The 21,092-nt window shown below is 37.0% G+C and overlaps 1 protein-coding gene across 1 annotated transcript in view; it reads left to right on the plus strand.

The window, feature by feature from the left end:
- The window catches only part of LOC132399678 (AP-1 complex subunit gamma-1-like), a 159,546-nt gene that overhangs the window by 38,089 nt on the left and 100,365 nt on the right, over nt 1-21,092 (plus strand). The window contains exons 5-6 of the mRNA XM_059980325.1: nt 13,360-13,456; nt 15,830-15,906. Of these exons, the coding sequence (XP_059836308.1) occupies nt 13,360-13,456; nt 15,830-15,906 (174 nt within the window). The remainder of the gene's footprint in view (nt 1-13,359; nt 13,457-15,829; nt 15,907-21,092) is intronic.

The following is a 21,092-nucleotide window of genomic DNA, read 5'->3' on the forward strand; positions in this document are numbered from 1 at the left end:
TAAAGACAGCACAATAATGAATAGATTACAAATTCAATAAACTTGAAATTACATTAGTAATAGGATAATAATATCCTATTAAACATCAATCAACAAAAGGTACATTAATCAATCAAGTCTATATAAATATATATGAGAAAAAAACAAAAATAATCATCAAAAGAGAAAAAAAAATTGAAAATATATAGAAGAAAATATATATTGAAAAAAAATACTAAACTAAACTAACATGGGCAATAATAACAATTTATAAATATGTGATAGTGTCAAGAAAAAACTCCGGAACTCCATACCTGAACAAGAATAAGTGGAGAAAAGGATCTGAAATAGGCCAAATTAATTCATATGAAAATGTCGAATGAACGGTCCCCAGGTTTCTTCAAATTTAATAGAAGAGTCAAAAATAGTGCTTCTAATTTTTTCCAAACTCAGATAGGAAATAGTTTGAGAGAACCACTGAGATGTGGTAGGAGGATTTACTTCTTTCCAGTTTTGTAATATAGACCTTCTGGCAATTAATGTTACAAAAGCAATCATTCGTCTGATTGAAGGGGAAAACTGATTACCATCTTCATTTGGCATACCGAAAATTGCAGTAATAAAATGAGGTTGTAAATCGATATTCCATACTGAGGAAATGACATCAAAAATGTCCTTCCAATAGTTATGTAAAGTGGGACATGACCAAAACATGTGGGTCAATGAAGCCACTTCTAAGTGTCACATTGAGGATTGATATGCGAGTAGAATCGAGCAAGCTTATCTTTAGACATATAAGCTCTATGTACAATTTTAAATTGTATTAAAGCATGTTTAGCACAAATAGAAGAGGAATTAACCATTTGTAAAATTTTTTCCCATTTATCTGTTGATATATTATATCGAAGTTCTTTTTCCCATTCTTGTTTAATTCTATCCGATATTTCTGGTTGTATCTTCATAATCATGTTATAAATAAAAGCTACTAATCCCTTCTGGCAGGGATTAAAGGTAAAAATCAAATCTGAAAAATCCAATGGAGCTGAATTGGGAAAAGATGGGAGAATTTTATGTAAGAAATTTCTAATTTGTAAGTATCTAAAAAAATTAGATTTAGGTAATTTAAATTTGTTAGAAAGTTGATCAAAAGACATCAAAGTACCTTCAAAAAAAAGATCACGAAAACATTTTATACCTTTCCTTTTCCATATGCTAAAAGCTTGATCTGTCAATGAAGGTTTGAAAAAAAAAATTAAATAAAATAGGGCTGTCCAGAACAAAGTTTTTCAGATTAAAAAATTTACGAAATTGAAACCAAATTCGTAGTGTATGTTTGACAACAGGGTTAGATATCTGGTTATTGAATTTAACTAAATCAACAGGAAGAAAAGAACCAAGAACGGAGAATATAGAATATCCCTTTACCTCACTACATTCCAAATTTACCCACTGTGGACACAATGGTGAGTCCAAATCTAGTTTCCAGTACATTAGGTTACGAATATTATTCGCCCAATAATAAAATCTAAAGTTAGGTAAAGCTAGACCACCATCTTTTTTAGATTTTTGTAATTGCCTTTTGCTTAACCTAGGGTTTTTATTTTGCCACACAAATGAGGAAATTTTTGAATCAATGTTATCAAAAAAAGATTTAGGAATAAAAATTGGTAAGGCTTGAAATAAATATAAAAATTTCGGTAAAATCATCATTTTAATAGCATTAATCCGACCAACTAATGATAAAAATAAGGGAGACCATCTTGTAGTAAGTTGTTGAATTTGATGAAGCATAGGTAAAAAATTCAGTCCAAATAAATCTTTATATTTCTTGGTGATTTTTATACCTAAATAGATAAAGTTATCAGTAACAACTTTAAATGGCATCCTGTCATTCAATAAGGTTTGCGCGTTTAAGGGGAATAATTCACTCTTATCTAAGTTTAATTTATAACCAGAAAAACTACCAAATTGAGCCAACAAGGATAAAATAGCAGGAATAGACCTATTAGGATCAGAAATATATAGCAGCAAATCATCAGCATAAAATGATCATTTGTATAACTTCTCATTACGGATGATACCAAAAATATTAGGAGACTCACGAATAGCAATGGCTAAAGGTTCTAATGCAATATTAAATAATAAAGGACTTAAAGGACAACCTTGTCTCGTACCACGAGATAATTGAAAAAAAGAGGATCTATAATTATTTGTAAGAACAGAAGCAACAGGTTTATAATATATTAATTTAATCCATGATATAAAATTAGGACTAAAATTAAAGTTTCTCAATGCATTAAATAAGTATGTCCATTCAACTCTATCAAAAGCTTTTTCAGCATCTAATGAGATAACACATTCTGGGGCTATAGGTGATGAAGTATAAATTATGTTAATCAATTTTCTAATATTAAAAAAGGAATACCGATTCCTAATAAAACCAGTTTGATCTTCTGAAATAATCTGTGATAGTACCTTTTCTAATCTAATGGCTAAAATTTTTGTAAGAATCTTAGAGTCTACATTTAATAATGATATAGGGCGATAAGATGCACATAAAGTAGGATCTTTATCTTTTTTAAGAATTAGAGAAATAGTAGCTTCATAAAAAGATTGAGCTAATCTCTTCTTAACAAACGCATCATTAAAGATTTCACATAGCCAAGGAGAAAGCAATAAAGAAAAAGTTTTTAAAAATTCTACAATAAAACCATCAGGACCAGGAGCTTTCCCTGAATTCATTGATGAGATAGCCTCTCTTATTTCAGCCATAGAGATAGGAGCATCAAGCAAGCTACAATCTTCATCTATCAGTTTAGGAATATTCAAGTTGTTAAAAAAATTATCCATCATGGACAGGTCACCATCAAATTCTGATTGATATAAAGATTTATAAAAATCTTGAGAAGTGTTATTGATTTCTTTATAATCAGTAGTTAAATTACCGTCTTGTTTACGAATTTTAATAATTTGTCGCTTAGTCGAAATAGCTTTTAATTGATTAGCTAACAATTTACCAGTTCGATCACTATGAATATAAAATTGAGCCCTGGTCTTAATTAATTGATTCTCAATTGAAGAAGATAATAATAAACTATGTTCCATTTGAAGCTCAACTCTCTTCTTATAAAGTTCTTTGGTAGGAGTAACGGAATAAATCTTATCAATTTCTTTAATTTTATCCACCAATAAAGCTATATCTAAATATCTTTGTTTTCTTTTACCAGCGGAATATGAGATAATTTGTCCACGGATAAAAGCCTTGAAAGAGTCCCAAAGTATTCCTCTGTCAATCTCTTCGGTATAGTTTGTTGAAAAAAATAAGTCAATTTGTTGTTTTATGAAGGTAATAAATTCTGGATCTTGAAGCAAAGTAGCATTAAGTCTCCAAGATCTAGTATTAATAGAAGAGTCCGGGATCTTGATAGATAACTTCAAAGGTGCATGATCCGAAATAGCAATAGAGTCATATTTACAATCAATAACATCTGTTAATAAACAATGATCAATAAGGAAATAATCAATTCTAGAATAACTATGATATACATGTGAAAAAAATGAAAATTCTTTATCTTTAGGGTTCAGAAACCGCCATATTTCAGTAATTCCAGAATCGACCATAAAAGAATTAATGTAAAGCTGATCTATTCGGAAGAGTTCGAATAGGTTTAGATCTATCCATCGAAGGATTCAAACAACAATTAAAGTCTCCACCCATTATCAACATATATTCATTCAAGTTAGGAAGGGAAGTAAATAAACGTTTAAAAAATTCAGGGCAATCAAAGTTTGGAGCATAAATATTAACTAGAACAACTTTCCGATTTAAAAAGTGAACCAGTTATCAACAAAAATCTACCCTGTGGATCAGAAATAACTTCATAATGTGTAAACGAAATTGAGGGGTCTATAAAAATAGACACACCCCTAATTTTAGCGGTACAATTCGAGTGAAATTGTTGACCCTTCCAGAACCTAAAAAAACGTTGATTATCCTCCCTCCTAATATGGGTCTCCTGTGCAAAAATAATATTGGCGTTCAATCTATGGAATACTTTAAATATTTTTTTACGTTTAATCGGATGATTTAAACCATTAGTATTCCACGAGATAAAGTTAATAGATTTATCCATCATACCAATATTAATTGTGTGTATCATAAAAGGTTAAAAGACACTATGTGGCGCCCCATTTCCTAGCGTATCCGAACCAACTCACAATTAGATAGCCTACGGGGGTTTGCGAGCACAGAGCTTTGGAGCCTCTGCGCCATGGGGGGCCGGTTGACAGAGGCTTAAAAGTGAGGCTGAAGTTTTCGAATAAAGTTTTTTCCTTCGACTGCAGTTACCGACTCCGTGTCGTAATTTTAGCGCTGCGTGTAGCACACCGCTACAACATAACCCACAATTTAGTAAGAAGGAAAATTGATTCAGGAGCAACCAGAGATCATGACACCTCAACAATATTAATAATTTAAAGTCGGCCCATAAACTAAAAGCAAAAAAATAAAAAGCAAAAGCGTGAAAAAAGATCCCTACCCCCTCCCCCCACCCTTTGAAAGAAAGCCAAGCGGCAGGCGCATAAACTAATACTAATATTACCCCCATTTCAAGATGGCAGCTCCATAAGAAGATTTTTTTTAAAAACTATATAACACCCAGATTAAGATATAGGGTTGCAAAAAATATATATATATATAAAAAAAACTAAAATAGTAAAACAAAAAATCATTAATAAAAAAAAATAAACATTAAAATTTAAAAGTGTAATATACCTTTAAAAGAAAAAATTCCATATTCAAATACAAGAAAGATGATGTTTCAAAAGCAAGGACTTATGGGAAGAAGAAACGACATTTTGAAAAAGCCATATTACAAAATATGAATATAAGTTCAGCAATCTAATAAGAAAATTTAGTAAAAAAGAGTTATCAAAATAGAATTAAAAAAAAAGATTTAATAGACACTACAGCATATATAAAAAAAGACTAAAAAAAAATTCAAAACATTTGTTCCATTTCTAAATACAGGCAAACAAATAAACGCTTATAAAAAGCAAAGTCTTATGGGAAGAAGAAATGACATTTTAAAAAAATAATTCATTATTACAAAATACAAACGTGTATAAAAAAGGATATTATAAAAATTAAAACAGCATCTATAAGCAATGATAATAGTAGTAGAAAAAAAAACCAGACCCATAGATCAGGATAAGAAGTTATAACCCACTTCATGGGTTAAAACTTAAAATGAAATGGCATCCTCTCTCCAAAAAAATCTTCAATGTAACTCATAGTTCAAGTTGCACTAGAAGATCGATATTCTTCAACAAATTTCTTCGCTTCTTCCGGAGTGTTGAAAAATCGTTGACTGTTGTCGTTCAGCACAATTCTAAGCTTCGCTGGATACATTAAAGCTTGTTTAAGTCCAATCGAGTGAATCTCTGCCATCACTGGTTTAAAAGTGATTCTGGCTCTCATTACATCATAGGAATAATCCTCAACAATTCGAAATGAATTGGTTTTGTAAGAGATCATACCTTTTTTACGAGCTAATCGAATTAGAAGCTCTTTCTCACGAGGATAATGAAGGCGAACAATCACCGCTCGTGGTTTACCAGTCGTAGACGAAAACCTCGCAACTCTGTGAGCGCGGTCAATAACAGGTTTAGTTTGCAAACCTTCATCACCGAAAATTTCCCACAGTAATTTAGAGAAAAATTCAGTTAAATCAACGGACTCAACTTTTTCGGGAAATCCGATGATGCGCAAATTCTGTCTGCGAGATCGATTTTCAAGATCAGTAATTTTAAACTTATACTGATCCATAGTTTTAGCAGTCGACTCTATCTTCTTCTCCAACGCTTCAATTGTATGTGCTTTTTCACAAATTGATTGTTCAAGAGTCGTAATCTTATTTTCATGGCGCTGAACATCTAACGCCTGTGATTGAAACTTAATTTCAAGCGATCTAACAACTCCTTCAAGATCAGATATTTTCGTGGTAAGCCTTTTTTCCAAACTTGACAGTTTACTATCCAATTTACCTTCTAGTCTGCCTTCCAAACCCGCAAGTTTAGAATCCAGAAGGTTAGCAACTGTGTCGATAGATAAAGGATCCTTAGACGATTTCTTACTTGTAGCCATTTTAAGTTTGACAAGATTAGATCAAGTATTATTTTAGGAAAAAAGAGTTAATCAGAAGTAGCAACTCATATGATTAAGTTCGGAAAGATTTGATTAAAGGGTGATTATAGTTGAAAAAATAAAGAGCGCCTAAAAGGCAGATGCTTACGTCGCCATCTTGAAACTCCACCCCCTGGGATTTCTGGTTTGCTCAAAAAGGCTAAATAAAATTGTTTACATTTTAAAGCAACTACGGTAGTGATGACTTAAGACTAAGAGAAAGAACTAATAATAATTGAAACCGGTGGTTGCTCACATTTCACCTACAACTGAGAATCCTGCTCCTAAACATAAGGGTTCATTTTAACTGATCAAATTGCATAGCCTATTTTTGAGTTGCATATTGATACAAGATTGAGCATTGTTTCTGTTTCTCTGGGACCTTTAAAGTTTACATGTGGATATGGTAAATATGTGGGATGGGAACCAGTATGATAGAGCTGAGGATGAGCCAGCAGGTTTAGGAAGGATGAACCAATGATTCGGTACAAATACAGACAGCAAAGAGTTAAATTGTACCACAGAGGCAAAATTCAAAAGGGGAAAGAATGCAGGACAAGGTGCTGTATTTAAATGCGCATAGCTTTTGGAATAAAGAGGGTGAACTTGTGCCGCAGTTACAGATTGGTCAGTATGATGTTGTGGGCATCACTGAGTTGTGGCTGAAAGAAGACCATAGTTGGGAGCTTAATGGCAAAGTATTTAATTTGTTTTCAAAAGGACAGGCAGGAAGGCATAGGCAGTGGTATGGCTCTGTTGTTAAGAGATGGAATTACATCTTTAGGAAGAGGTGACATAGGGTCAGAGAATGTTGAATCTTTGTGGGTAGAGTTAAGAAACTGCAAGGGTAAAATAAAAGTATGGGAATCAAATATGGGCCTCCAAATAGTAGCCAAGATGTGGGGTTGAGATTGTAAAGGGAGCTGGAAAAGGCATGTAACAGGGTAATGAGTCAATTGTAATGGGGTCTTCAATATGCAAGGGGATTGGGAATATACAAGGGTGTTGGATCGCAAGAGAGGGAATTTGTTGAATGCCTACAAGATGGCTTTTTAGAGTGGCTTGTGCTTGAGCCTACTCAGAAAGGCTATCTTAGATTGGGTGTTGTACAATAACCCATATCTTATTAGCTTAATGTAAATGAACCCCTAGGAGCCAGTGATCATAATATGATTGAATGCATACTGCAGTTTGAAAGGGAGAAGCTTAAGTCACATTATCAGTATTGCAATGGAATAAAGGGAATTAGAGGCATGAGAGAGGAACTTGCTCAGGTGGATTGGAGGAGGATACTGGCAAGGATGACGGCAGAGCACAGATGGCTGAATTTTCTGGGAACAGTTCAAAAGGCACAGTATAGATTTGTCCCACAGAAGTGGTTCTCAAATGGCAGGTGTGGGCAACCGTAGCTGACAAAGGAAGTTAAGGACTACAAAAAAGCACGAAAAGGGTATATAAGGTAGCAAAAGTGAGTGGGAAGTTGGTTGATTGAGAAGTTTTTAAAATCCACCAAAAGGCAACTATAAAAACTATAAGAACGGAAAAGATGAAGTATGAGGGCAAACTAGCCAATAATACAAAGCAGGATACTAAAAGTTTTTTTCACTTATATGAAGTTATATAAGAGTTATATAAAATGACGCTGGTAAGGTAGTAATGGGGGACAAAGAAATGGCAGATGAACAATGGGTACTTTGCATCTGTCTTCACTGTGGATGACACTAGCAGTGTGCCAGAGATCTGTAAGTGTCAGGAAGCAGGAGCGCTATTGCTATTACAAAGGAAAAAGTGCTAGACAAACTCAAAGGTCTCAAGATGGATAAGTCACCTGGAGCAGATGGACCATAAAATCCATCCCCGAATCCTGAGAGGTTGCTGAAGAAATAACAGAAGCATTGGTCATGATCTTTCAAGAATCATTTGATTCTTGCATGGTCCCAGAGGAGTGGAGGATTGCAAATGTCACTCCACCCTAAGAAGGGAGGAAGGCAAAATAAAGGAAATTTTAGGCCAGTTGGCCTAACTTCAGTGGTTGGGAAAGTGTTAGTCTTATTACTAAGGATGAAGTTTCAGGGTACTTGGAGACTAATGATAAAATAATTCAAAGTCAGCATAGTTTTTGTAAAGGGAAATCTTGCCTAACCAATCTGTTAGAGTTCTTTGAGGAGATTACAAGCAGGGAATGTTTCTTACTTGGATTTTCAGAAGGCATTTGATAAGGTGCCACACATGAGGCTGCTGAACAAGATAAAATCTTATGGTGTTACAGGAATGATACTAGGATAGAAAGAGGAATGGCTTACAGCCAGGAGGCAGCGAATGGGAATAGGGGCCATTTCTGGTTGGCTGCCAGTGACTAGTGGTGTCTCAAGGGTCAGTATTGGGACAACTACTTTTCACATTGTTAGTCAGTGATATAGATAATGGAATTGATAGCCTTGTGGCAAAGTTTGCAGATGATATGAAAATAAGTGGAGGGCTAGGTAGTGCTGAGGAAGTAATGTGATTGCAGCAGAACTTAGACAAATTGGAAGAATGAGCAAAAAAGTGTCAGGTGGAATACAGTGTTGGGAAATGTATGATAATGCTTTTTGTAAAAGGAACAGTAGTGTGGACTATTATCTAAATGCGGAGAAGGTTCAAACATCAGAGGTACTGAGGGACTTGGGAGTCCTAACGCAAGACTGCCAGAAGGTTAATTTACAGGTTGAGTCTGTGGTAAAGAAGACACATGCATTGTTGGCATTTCAAGGGGAATAAAATATAAAAGCAAGGAGATAATGCTGAGGCTTTATAAGCTAGTTAGGTTGCACTGGGAACATTATCAACAGTTTTGGGTCCCATATCTCAGAAAGGATGTGGTGTTATTGGAGAGAGTCCAGAGCAGGTTCACAAGGATGATTCTGGGGATGAAGAGATTATCATATGAGGAGTGTTTGGCAGCTTTGCGCCTGTACTCACTGGAATTTAGAAGAATCAGTTGGGATCTCATTGAAACCTACCGAATGTTGAAAGGACTAGATATGGTTGATATGGAGAGGATGTTTCCTCTGGTGGATGTATCCAGAACTAGATGGCACATCCTCAAAGTTGGTGACCTTTTAGAACAGAGGTAAGAAGAAATTTTTTAGTCAGAGCGTAGTGAATTTGTGGAATGCTCTGCCACATACTGGGATGGAGGACAAGTCCGTGGGTATATTTAAGGTAGAAATTGATAATTTCCTGATCGGTCAGGGCATCAAAGGCAGGTGTATGGGGCTGAGTGGGATCTGACATCAGACATGATGAATTGGTGGAGTGGACTCAATGAGCTGAATAGCCTAATTCTGTTCCTATGTTACTGGTCTTATGCCTTGAACTATGAGCTAGAAAAAATTGAAATTATACCAATAGTTTATTTGGCAGTGAAGAACCACAGTGCATGGATTTTAAAGTCATTGATACAAATGTTAGAAGAGGGATGAAGAAGAATATTTTTACTTAGGCTTGAGTGTGGTAGGCCAGGAATTCACTGCCTGAAGGGTAATGGAAGCTATATTTTAAAAAAAAGTCATTACATCTAAAAATATTCCTGGAATTGTACTTAAGCTGCTATGACCTGCAGCACATTTTATAAGGCCAAATATCTTATTTATTACCATAGGCCAATGGCTACCTTCTGTGCTGGATTTTTTTTGTATGATTCTGTTATGACATTCTAACTAGTGGTGCAATAATGGACAAATGTTTTGCAAAGAACAATGTAGTGAAACCTGAGTAAGAGAGCTGGTGTAGACTGTAAACAATCTCAGTGGAAATTCCCCATGTAAATGAGTTCATTAACCTCCTATTGATAAAGATAAACCAATGAAAAATGTGCAGATTTTCAAAGGCAATAACAACCTTTTTGTGGATGTGTAATCAACCTTTGATTTTTTTTTATAAATATGCAGAGTAGCGAAGTCTTCACAGTTCAAATTCAGCAAGCTCTGGTCTAAAATGCCTCTGCATTTAAAGCAAGGTCAAACGTAATAGAATAATTAATCAGGAAAATTTCCAGAGGTGGAACAAGGGATGTTGTTTCAGTAGCTTCAAAGTAAAAGCCCTGGTACAGGTATGAAATTGTGATGTGACTTACAGCATCACTATTTCAGTACCTGATTAGTTAATCACACTTTGATTAGTTAATTGTGAGAAATTATTTCCAAAACTGCTGCTAACAAGTGGAAGCATTAAAAATTTGCAACTCAGATCATTCTGTGGAGTGAAGATGCACAAGTTTTTTTTTAGATTTTTGCAACAAAGGAAGACATGCTTTCACACAATCAGATTGTATTTGCATTGTGCTTATGTGGTTAACAAGAAAAAAACATAGCTTCAGAAAGGCATAGTTGAAAAATGTTTTTTCAGTATGTCTCTGAAGGGAAAAAAGACTTTTAATTTAGTATTTGCCATCTTCATTTGCAGTGAGTCATTGATCAGGTAGGTTTTTATTACAAAGCATAAACTTCTCTTTACCAAGCATTGCATTTTCAGATACTTATCAGAAAGATGCAGGGAATTAACCAGGCACTCTTCAGCCTAATTGTTTGCCTAATCAAATTTTTGCATTCTTTCATGTGCATCAGTTGAAATCCAGTTTCTCTTTGAAAACATTCTGGAACATGGAAATTGAACATAGCAGATGCTATGAAGATGGGTACCCCGAGACCAGCCTATTAGCACAACTGGTCTCTTGTCTGCCAGTGGAGGAAATAATTGTCTCTATACTGGCAGTCACTACTTCTGTGGTCATAAGGATATTGCAAGGTAACACGAGTCATTTGGCTGCTGAATTGGAACCTGTGAAGAGGGTACTCCGATTAGCTGGTGAATGCTCTGGAGATTTAGTGGTAGTTTTTATTTCTGGCAAGGATGTACAATTTTTCTGATCCTGGCTGGATTAGGCAACCTGAAGTGATTTTGATGCAGCTGTTCACAGTTTTCCTTGTGCAAAAGGTGTATTCCCATAATAGGAAATTATGTTCTGTTGGAGTAATGTGATATGAGCAAGAGCCTCTGATTGGTATATTCTTTATTTTTTGTTCGCAAATGATCATGACATGAGATGTTAATTTATTCATGAAGAAAAATTATATGTGTGTAAGTCTAGCAAACTGAAATAAAACAGGGTCCTTAACAGGGTCATTGATCCTGTTATAGTTACAATTCTATAGATATACCGAGTATGCCTGCAGGAAAATTAAACTTGGGGTTGTATATGGTGACATATATGTACTTTGATAATAACATTTACTTTGAACTTTGAAAGGATATAAAGAAACCAGGAAAGAACTCGTTAGGGCTTGAGGGCTGTAAAGGGCCATGAAATACCCTTGACAAGTACGATTTGGGAAAATCTAAATGCATTTTATAAATGTATATCTATTAAAAACAAGAGGGCAGTTAAGGAGAGAGTAGGACCACCCAAATAAAAGAAAGAATTTATGCCTGGAACTGGAGGATACGGGCAAAGTACTAAACAAGTCCTTGACTTTGATATTCACATTGAAGCACGTGGAGGAAAGTGAGATCAGTATAGGGAATGTTAATAATCTAGGTCATGCTGAGTCAAAGGAAGAGATGATGTGTCTAGTGAAGAACATTCAGATTCATGGTCCCCAGAGCCTGATGGGGTTTATCTTGGGTTATTGAGAGAGACAGAACAAGAGATTATTAGGGCTTGAAAAAAAAACCTTTCTCTATTCTCTAGCCACAAGTGAGGTCCCAGAGGACTGGGGGGTGCCCAGCATTGTCCCTTTGTTTGAACAGGGTAGTAAGGATAATCCAGGAAATTGTGAACTGGTGAGCCTCTCATCAGTGGTATGGAAGCTGTTGGAGAAACCTCTTGGGGATTGAATTTATTCTCATTTAGAAAAAGCAAGACTTATTAAGGATAGACAGCATGGTTTTGTATGGGCTGGTCTTATCTTACATCCTTGATTAGGTTTTATGAGGAGGTATGAATGCTATTGAGGTTAAGACAGTGGAAGTTGACTTCATTGATTTTCAGGCATTTGACAGGGTCCCTCATGGGAGCTAACCTAGAAGGTTAAGATACATGGAATCCATAGTAACTTGGTAGATTGTCTTCTACAACAAAGCCAGGTTTTACTCCAGAGGGTAGCAATGGAAGGGTATATTCTGATTGGAGGTCTGTAACTTGTAGCATTCTGCAGGGATTAGTGCTGAAACCCCTGTTGTTCATGATATACAGTATGTAAATGACGCATGAAAACATACAAAGGCTGTTAATTATTTTGGAGATTATGCTAAAAGTTATGGATAGTGAAGGTTGTTGCAGGATTTACAATTGCACACATGGGTGGAGAAATGGCAGATGAAGTTTATTTCAGACAAATGTAAGGCGTTGCACTTCAGGAGATCAAATACAGAGGAAAGTATACAGAACTTAGAATATTGATGTACAGAATGATCTTGGGTCCAAGACCACAGCTTCCTGAAAATGGCAACACAAGTGGATAAGGTGTTGAAGAAGGCATATGGCATACTTCATCGCTCAGACTGAACATTGCAGTCAGGAAATTATTTTTCAGTTCTATAAAACTGGGTGGGTCACATTTGGAGTATTGTGTGCATCTCTGCTTGCCCCATTGTGGGAAGGACATAAAAGGTGCAGTAGATGCTCACCAGGATGTTGCCTAGATTAGAGAGTATTAGCCATAAGAAGTATTTGGATAAATTTGGGAATTTTTTCTCTGTAAATAAAGGGACTGAGGGAAGACCTGGCAGAAGTGTACAAAGTTATGAGAGGCATAATTAGGATCGATAGTCTTCTTTGTGGGGTAGAAATATCAAATACTAGATATCAAACTTTAGGGTGAGATAGATTATATTTTAAGGAGATTTATGAGAAGGGTGGAGGTGCCTGAAACATGCTGCCAGGGGATGGTAGTTGCAGATATAAACGTGGTATATAAGCAGCATTGAGACATGCAAGGAATAGAGGGATGGAGATCATATTATAGAAGATCTAGTTTGGCAGAATTGGCAGCACAGATATCGTGGGCCAAATAGTCTGTTCCGTTACTGTTCTGCATTTTATGAAGTTAATCGGATCTGGTTCTGCTAATGTGCTTTGTCTTTTGAAAAGATTTCTGAAGTTCGCTTGTGTCTGGTACTTAAATGACTCACAGTTGACGATGTCTTGTTCACAGGCTGCACTGGCTGCTGTACATGTTATTAGGAAAGTACCAGAGCTCTTGGAGATGTTTCTGCCTGCTACGAAAAACCTACTTAATGATAAGAATCATGGTATGTGGCCTTGTTTTAAAGTGTAACTTGCTGAAAATACTGTTTTACTTTATACTGTTATAGTTAGATCTTCTTTTTTTGTTTGTTTCAATCCATTAAGAGTCTTATCTAGAATACGTTTTCTTCCCAGAATGTTGATTAACCAGTTCAGTTTTGTTTCAGCAATATGCCTGCTCACAATCACCTCTACTAGTGGAAGTTTTATTAAAAATTTCAGTGATCTCTAGCTTACTTCCAAATATCAGTGGTGCAATTTAAGCACCATGCTCTGAATTATTAGATCAGTAGTGTAAATGTGATCCCATCACACTCCTTGCAGATTTTATTTTTTTAGCATAATAAAATGTAGTCAGTTGATGCTTGGCAGAAGGGCAAGGTGGTATCTAAATATGTAATAAATGCAACCCTTGCACCCAAAGAGGTGGATAAATTAACAAAAAATCTAGAAAGAAAGTAGGTTCTCACTTTCCCAAAGTATTATGAATGAAAGTAGAGCCTTGAAAATGTGCACTTCTATTTTGAGTTTTAGACAATTACATGGACTGTGACCACCATATTATTATAATATTCCCAGATAGCTTAGAATCTTCATGCTAAAATAATATATTGTAGCAGCATCCAACTTATTCAGTAATTTATACTAGGTCATGGGGAAGTGCACTTGCAATGGTTATCAATTGCACTACATTTGGTAGAATATGACTTATGAAGCAAGTGACTGAAAGTGGTTCTATTTTCCTTTAAGTCAGAACTACAAGTGGCAGTGCTTGTATTATATTGCCTTACTTTTAGAATATTGTTCACATTTCTACCATGTAATCTTTTCAATCATAAACATGTGTTTTTCTGTAATAGTGATTGAGAATGCAATAGAGAATGGTGATTCTATGTGATACCAAGTTTTAGGCAGCAGTGTCTTTTGTCATGCAAGTACATAAGAACATATGTAATATGACAGGAGTAGGCCATTCAGCCTGATCTTCCATTAAGCAAGATCATGACTAATCTACTTCAAATACCTTTTTCAGCCCTAGCTCATATTCCCTTTAAAATATGTTGTCATTGCATGTTGAGCCTTCCAGTGTTGAGGTTCAGCCATTGATTTAATTTGAAGCATTGCAGTTGCTGTTAAGACCAGAAAGGAATAACCATAATTCTGTAGATTGACCATTGTATGTAAATCAAATAAAATAGCATGGCACATGCACTAAGTTAAGCCTGGATTTTTTAAAGCATAGCTTATAGCACTTGTTTATCAATTAAAGTTTCATTTTTTGTCACCAGCAATTTGTATTATAGTGAATACAAAAATGATGGTGTTTAATGAAATAATGAAATAGGTTAAATGCAAGTTGAAGACCATGTTAAAATTCATAGTGAAAGTGAGAAGAATTTGTACGTCATTTAGGTATGCCATATGGCAGTCTAAATTACTATTAATATCAAATCTGCCATTTCAACTTGTAGAATTTATTGCCATCTGTTTCTCTCAGTTCTGTATTCTAAAAACTAAAGTTCAAAGACATGATCTAATTGAAAAGGGACTGAATGGCCTAGTTACCCTGTGTTCTCTATAGGGCACAATACCTCACATTGTTATTCATGACAATGAATGTTGATAGACCTCGTAACTGAATGCACCTAGGGAAGATGCTGAGCAGAATCTGTTCTTGCCAGTTGTCCTCATTTACTGTGCACCATATCAGCATGGCAATCCTAGCTAACATAATTATACCTGTTTTCTCCCTTCCCAACCCTCAATCCAAAGTTGTTAGCTTTGAAATTAGTCGATCGGCTCAACCAACTGGTAGCACATGGGAATGATAGAATCTGGGAGTTCTCTGGCACACTAGTGTTACACTACATGTAGCCATCAGAGCATCTCTTGATTTTCCCATCTGTAAATTAGTCTTCCTATCACTTAGCCCAGCAAGAAGAACAGAATAGTGACTGGTAACTGGGAGGTGTGGAATTGTTCCTTGGTACTTCAATATCCTTAATAGAGAGGAAGAATTTCTCAGAGCTCTTCATGACAGATGAAACAGGTATTCCACAATCCCCCTTGCTTTTGCACCCTTCCATTCCACCAGGCACTGTTTTATTAGCTTCAGCAATTTTATCTCCCTAGGAATATTACTTAGTACGAGTTATCCACTGTATCACTTGTGTACTTTTTAAGTTGCTGATTTGTTTTATATCTTGGCCTATTTTTGTTTACAGACTGGTTACAGTTTTATGGTTTCTCTTAAGCAAAGACTAGAAATGAGTGAAGGTGCAGTAGTTTCTGGGGTCATCAGCATTATAATTCACTGCCTTGTCGTTCATTTGATGCATTCATCAGTTAAAACACTTCTCTCTTTCTTTGTCTTCAAGGTGTTCTCCATGCTGCTGTTGTCCTTGTCATAGAAATGTGTAAACATAGCCCTGACACACACACTTATTTTCGCAAGGTACAGCCACATCGTGTTTACCATTGCTATCAGAAACCTGTTTTTTTCAATGTACTCATTTATATCCAGCTTTTTGCTTTTAAAAACTTTTTAACTTGCTGATGTTGCAGGTACTGTTCATTGTGCAATTATAAAATAGATATTAAAATAAAGTAATGAAACATGATAAATGTTTTATATAATTTTTGTTCATTCTGTAACTGGGAAAAGCTTGGACTTCATTTTGATGCAGATTTATCTGTACAATGTATCTGTGTGCCATGGAGAAAGACATTTTTAAAATATAATGTAGGCATATAAAATTAATAGCGAAGCTACTACCTAGTGCAGGGGTCGGCAATGTTTACCACTGAAAGAGCCAATATGGACCCATTTCCCACAGAAAAGAAAACACTGGGAGCCACAAAACCCGTTTGACATTTAAAATGAAATAACACTGCATACAACGGTTTTTTTTTTGCCTTTATGCTATGTATAAACAAACTATAATGTGTTGCATTTATGAAACTGATGATCTCCTGCAGAGAAAACGAAATTACATTTCTGCATGCAACAAAAACATTTTGAACTCCGAAAAAAAGACGTTGGGTTGAAGGTTACTCCATAGGTAGCCTACCTTGGATCGAAGAATTAAAAGAAAGCGCGCACTGGCGGGTGTCAGGCATTGGCAGTGGTGATGTATATTAATAGCGATAAAAAACACGTTGTAGCGGTGTAGCGCTACACGCAGCGCTAAAATAAAGACACTGCAGTCAAAGGTAACTTTATTTGAACTAAACAGCCTTGATTTAAAGCCTCCCTCAACCTGTCCCCGTGGGCGCGGATGCTTCAAAAGACACGTACTCACAAACCCCCGTAGGCTATCTCCCTTAGCCGGAACGCTGGCTAATTGTGAGCCGGTTCGGATGTGCCAGGAAATGGGGTCTCCACAATGTTTTTAGATTGTACAAGATCACCATAATCTTCAAATTTCGAATTACATTTCAAAAACTAACAAACTACGGGGAGCCGCAGCACAGAGATCAAAGAGCCGCATGCGGCTCTGGAGCGCGGGTTGCCGACCCTTGACCTAGTGAGTAACTATCACACTGTAAGCTTTCAGGTTTGTTAGCTGGTCAGCTTTTGTGTTAATCATTCTCAGAATCAGAATCAGATTTATTATCACCGGTGTCACTGGAAATTTGTTAACTTAGCAGCAGCAGTTCAATGCAAAACATAATCTAGCAGAGAGACAGTAAAAATAATAGTAAAATAAAATAAAACATAATGATGACAGGAAGGAAGGAAAAAGTAGTCCTGCCTTTGGAGGGGAAATACCCGTGCTAAAAGCTGACTGGATGCAGCTGATCAGAAGGTATGTACATCTGGCCAGGCCAGGGTTGATTGGTGCCCTTTGTTGATTATTTGGTGTGTTCTCACTCTCCTTTGACGTATATGGAAAATATGATCTTGTGGGCTGATGATGAAACATTATCTTAATAAGAGAGAGAGCAAAAACAAAGTGCAATAAAATTGATCAGGGAAGCCCATTAACCAGATATAAGAGGAATTGGTGGATACATGGTGCACTAAAATAGACATCGAGGACCAAACTAGACCTTGTGTCTGAGCTTATAGGTCTTATACCCAGCATAGTGAGTGAAATTGAAGTTGGTCAGCTAAAGAAAGTGGGCAAGTGAATTTAACAGATACAGTGATATTTTTTTGGGAAAGTAACCCAAGCTAGGGTAACACAGGGAATGGCAGGACCCTGAAGAGTCTGGTAGAACAGAGTGACCCCAGGGCTATCAGTATGCAGATCACTGAAAGTGTCAACACCGGTAGATAGGGTGGTGAAGGTGGTGTGGATCATGCTTGCTTTCATTGACTGTGGCATTCCATACAAGAGTTGATAAAATTATCCAAAATGCTGGTTAGCTGTACTTGAGTATTATTTGCAATTCTGTTCGCCATGCTATATGTGATTAAACTAGAGGAGGCACAGTAAAGATTCGCATCGATGTTGCTAGGACTGGAGAGTTATCAAGTGAGACTGGATAGACTGGAACTGTTTTCCCTGGATCAATGTATAAGTTACAAAATAATGTAGGGCATAAATAGGATAGACAGCTTTTTTCCAGTTGTAAGGGAGTCTTACTAGAAGGCAGAGATGAGGAGAAAGTTTTTATTTCCACCCAGATAGCGGGTGGTCTGTGGAATAAATTGCAAGAGGTGATGATACAGCCAGGTACAATTACTACATGGACAGGATGTATTTGGAGAGATATTGTGTCAATGCAGGCAAGATACCATAAGATGGGTGTTTAGGTCAGCATGGGCAAATCAAACCAAATAGCCTGTTTTCATGTTGTATTATGAATCTATAAATGCAAGGAACATGGCAAGTCCAGTCAGCCAGTGAAGCTCAGGGACTAGACCCATGGCTGCTGCAGCCCGTGGGTGGGCACTAGAAAACAACACTGTCAACAAAGTTGATGATCCTGCCATCTCAGTGTAGATAACAAGGTTGCCTTCCTCTCATGAAACACGGGATGGGACTGAAAGTAAAGTAATCCAAGTCGTAAATATGACCATGAGAAAGAAAGGGAAAATTATGGATGAAGAAATAAAGGCTGGTTGTTGAGGCTTTTGTAATAATAAAGAAACCTAAGTAGTCCAAAATTTAGTCTGCAGCAGTAGGATTATTCCAGGGGGGTTCTGGTCACTGTAAACAGTGTCAATGCATTTGGAGTGGCCCAGGTATTTCCAGCCTTACCATAACCTGTTAGGATAATATTAATGGTAAAAGTAGTGTCCTGTTTCAAAATCATGAAGGACAAAGAAGTTTCTCTTTAGATACAAGAAATCCTGTACAAGACGAGGCTATTGGCAAGCACACTTGCTTCTAGAGTGTCCTTTCAATATTGACTGCTGTACTGATGGTGATGATTGTGCCTGTAGTACTGCCACCCTGTGGTCTGAACTTCCTTAAGTTTTCATACTTCTCTATTCTTTTTAGGAGGTATAATTTCAAGTTAGTAAGAGATGTGCTTAGTTAGTTTATGGATGACAAAAGTTGGCGGTGATGTGAATCACCAGGAAAGCTGTCTCAGGTTACAGTAAGATATAAACCAGATGGAAAATTGGGCAGAGCATGGTCAAATGAAATTTAGTCTCAAATACAATTTCAAGTTTAATTGTCATTCAACATGAATACAGCAAAATGATCCAGCATTACTCTGGGATCAATGTGCAAAACACAGTACCAACAGTCATTCACAGCAGAAGGCACATATAGCACATGTATGATAGCAAAATGCAGTCACAAAAAATAGAACAATTCCCTGAGTCCATGAATGTTGCAACAGCCTGCAGTCAAACACAGTACGGCTTGTATTCTGCCAAGCAAACATCAAGATTGGCACCAACTCCAGCATGGACGCCACGCTGCACTGCCTCTGGCACTCTGGTGGAATAGACTCTCTCACCTCAAGTTCTGCTAGACAGTTTTAAACAGTCAACACCACAGCTATGACCAAGGCCACACAGCTTCCCCACCGTCTGTCAATAAACCACTGAATTGGACTTGCACCATTCCACATTAACAATGTCCAACAGGTTCTTGGGATACACAGCCTTCATGACCCACTCCAGCATTTCGCTGATGCAGGCAGCAGTGCCATCCACACCAAGTCCAGCTCCTTCAGTTTTTCTGCCACTGATTAACTCGCTGATGGGAAAGTGGGGTACACCTGCAGTACTTTAAGCTCTTAATGTCCAGCTGGGTTTTGCGATTGTAAAAAAAAAAGTTTATAAAGCAATAACACTCAGCTGCTGTGTCTTGAGTGTGCCAGCATCTTCCCAGAATTCAGTGTTCAAATTCAAGTTTATTGTCATTCAACTGTACACAGCTGAATGAAACAACATTCCTCTGGACCAAGATGCACAACGCAGTACATATAACTCATACACATAACACATAAAATTATATAACCACAAATAAACTAATAAATAATAATGTGCTTATATGCTACAAATTTAAAAAGTAAACTATATTACAACTGGCACTTAATGTGTGAAGAGACCCGGGTGGTGCCAGGGAGTTCAGTAGTTCAAGTCTTATGGCCTGGGGAAAGAAACCGTTTCCTATCCAAACAGTTTGTGTCCTAATGCTCTGGTATATCCTGCCTGACAGTAGGGATCAAAAGATTATTGGATGGATAATTGACAATGCTAAGGGCCTTGCATGCGCAGCCCTCCTGATAAATATCTCTAATGGGTGGAAGAGAGACCTGATAATCCCCGCAGCAGTCCTTGCAGTCCTAGTAGTCAGATGTCTTGCAATTCGCATACCAGACAGTGATGTAGCTGGTCAAACATTCTCTATGTTTCTCCTGTAAAAATCGGTTAAAATGTTTGAGGGAGAGGAAGCTTCGCTCAGCTCGGTCTCCTCAGGAAGTGGAGGCACTGCTGTACTTTCTTGACCAAAGAGGTGGTGTTGAGAAATCGTCCATTACGTGCATTCTCAGAAGCTTCATGCTCCTAACTCTGTCCATGGGGGAACTGTGTATGTGCAGTAAAGACTGCAGTCCTCACTCATCCACAGTCATCTCTGTGGTCTCGTCCGTATTGAGACTCAAGTTGTTGTGTTAGGACATTCTACCAGCCGCTGTACTTTCTCTCTGTACGCCATCTCATCGCCGTTGTTGATGAGGCCAGTTACTGCTGTGTCATCAGTGAACTTGATGATTCAGTTAGATCTGGATCTAGCAATGCAGTCATGCGTCAGCAGTGTGAACAACAGTGTATTGAGCTTGGCAGCCCTGGGGAATGCCTGTGCTCAGCATGATGGAGCTAGACATGTTACTGCCCACGCAGACTGACTGGCCTTTCTGTCAAGAAATCCGTGATCCAGTTACAGGAAGAGGTATTACACTCAGTGAGGACAGTTTACCCACCAACATCTAAGGGATGATCATATTGTGTGCAAGCTGATTCCTTTTATAAATTAAAATAGGGACCAGGACCTGTACTCTAACTGGTAAGGTGCTACGGAATATTGATGAATGGAGGAATCTTGGTGATCCAAGTCCATAATTCTCTGGTGTGTTTTTTTCGCAGGCTGAGACGTAGAGTATAAAAGTTGGTGTGTTATTTTGCAACTTTACACATTACTGCTTAGACTGCACATGGAATATTGTGTCCCG

This window comes from Hypanus sabinus, chromosome 9 (assembly GCF_030144855.1).
Source record: "Hypanus sabinus isolate sHypSab1 chromosome 9, sHypSab1.hap1, whole genome shotgun sequence".
In the NCBI taxonomy this organism is placed as follows: Eukaryota; Metazoa; Chordata; class Chondrichthyes; order Myliobatiformes; family Dasyatidae; genus Hypanus; species Hypanus sabinus.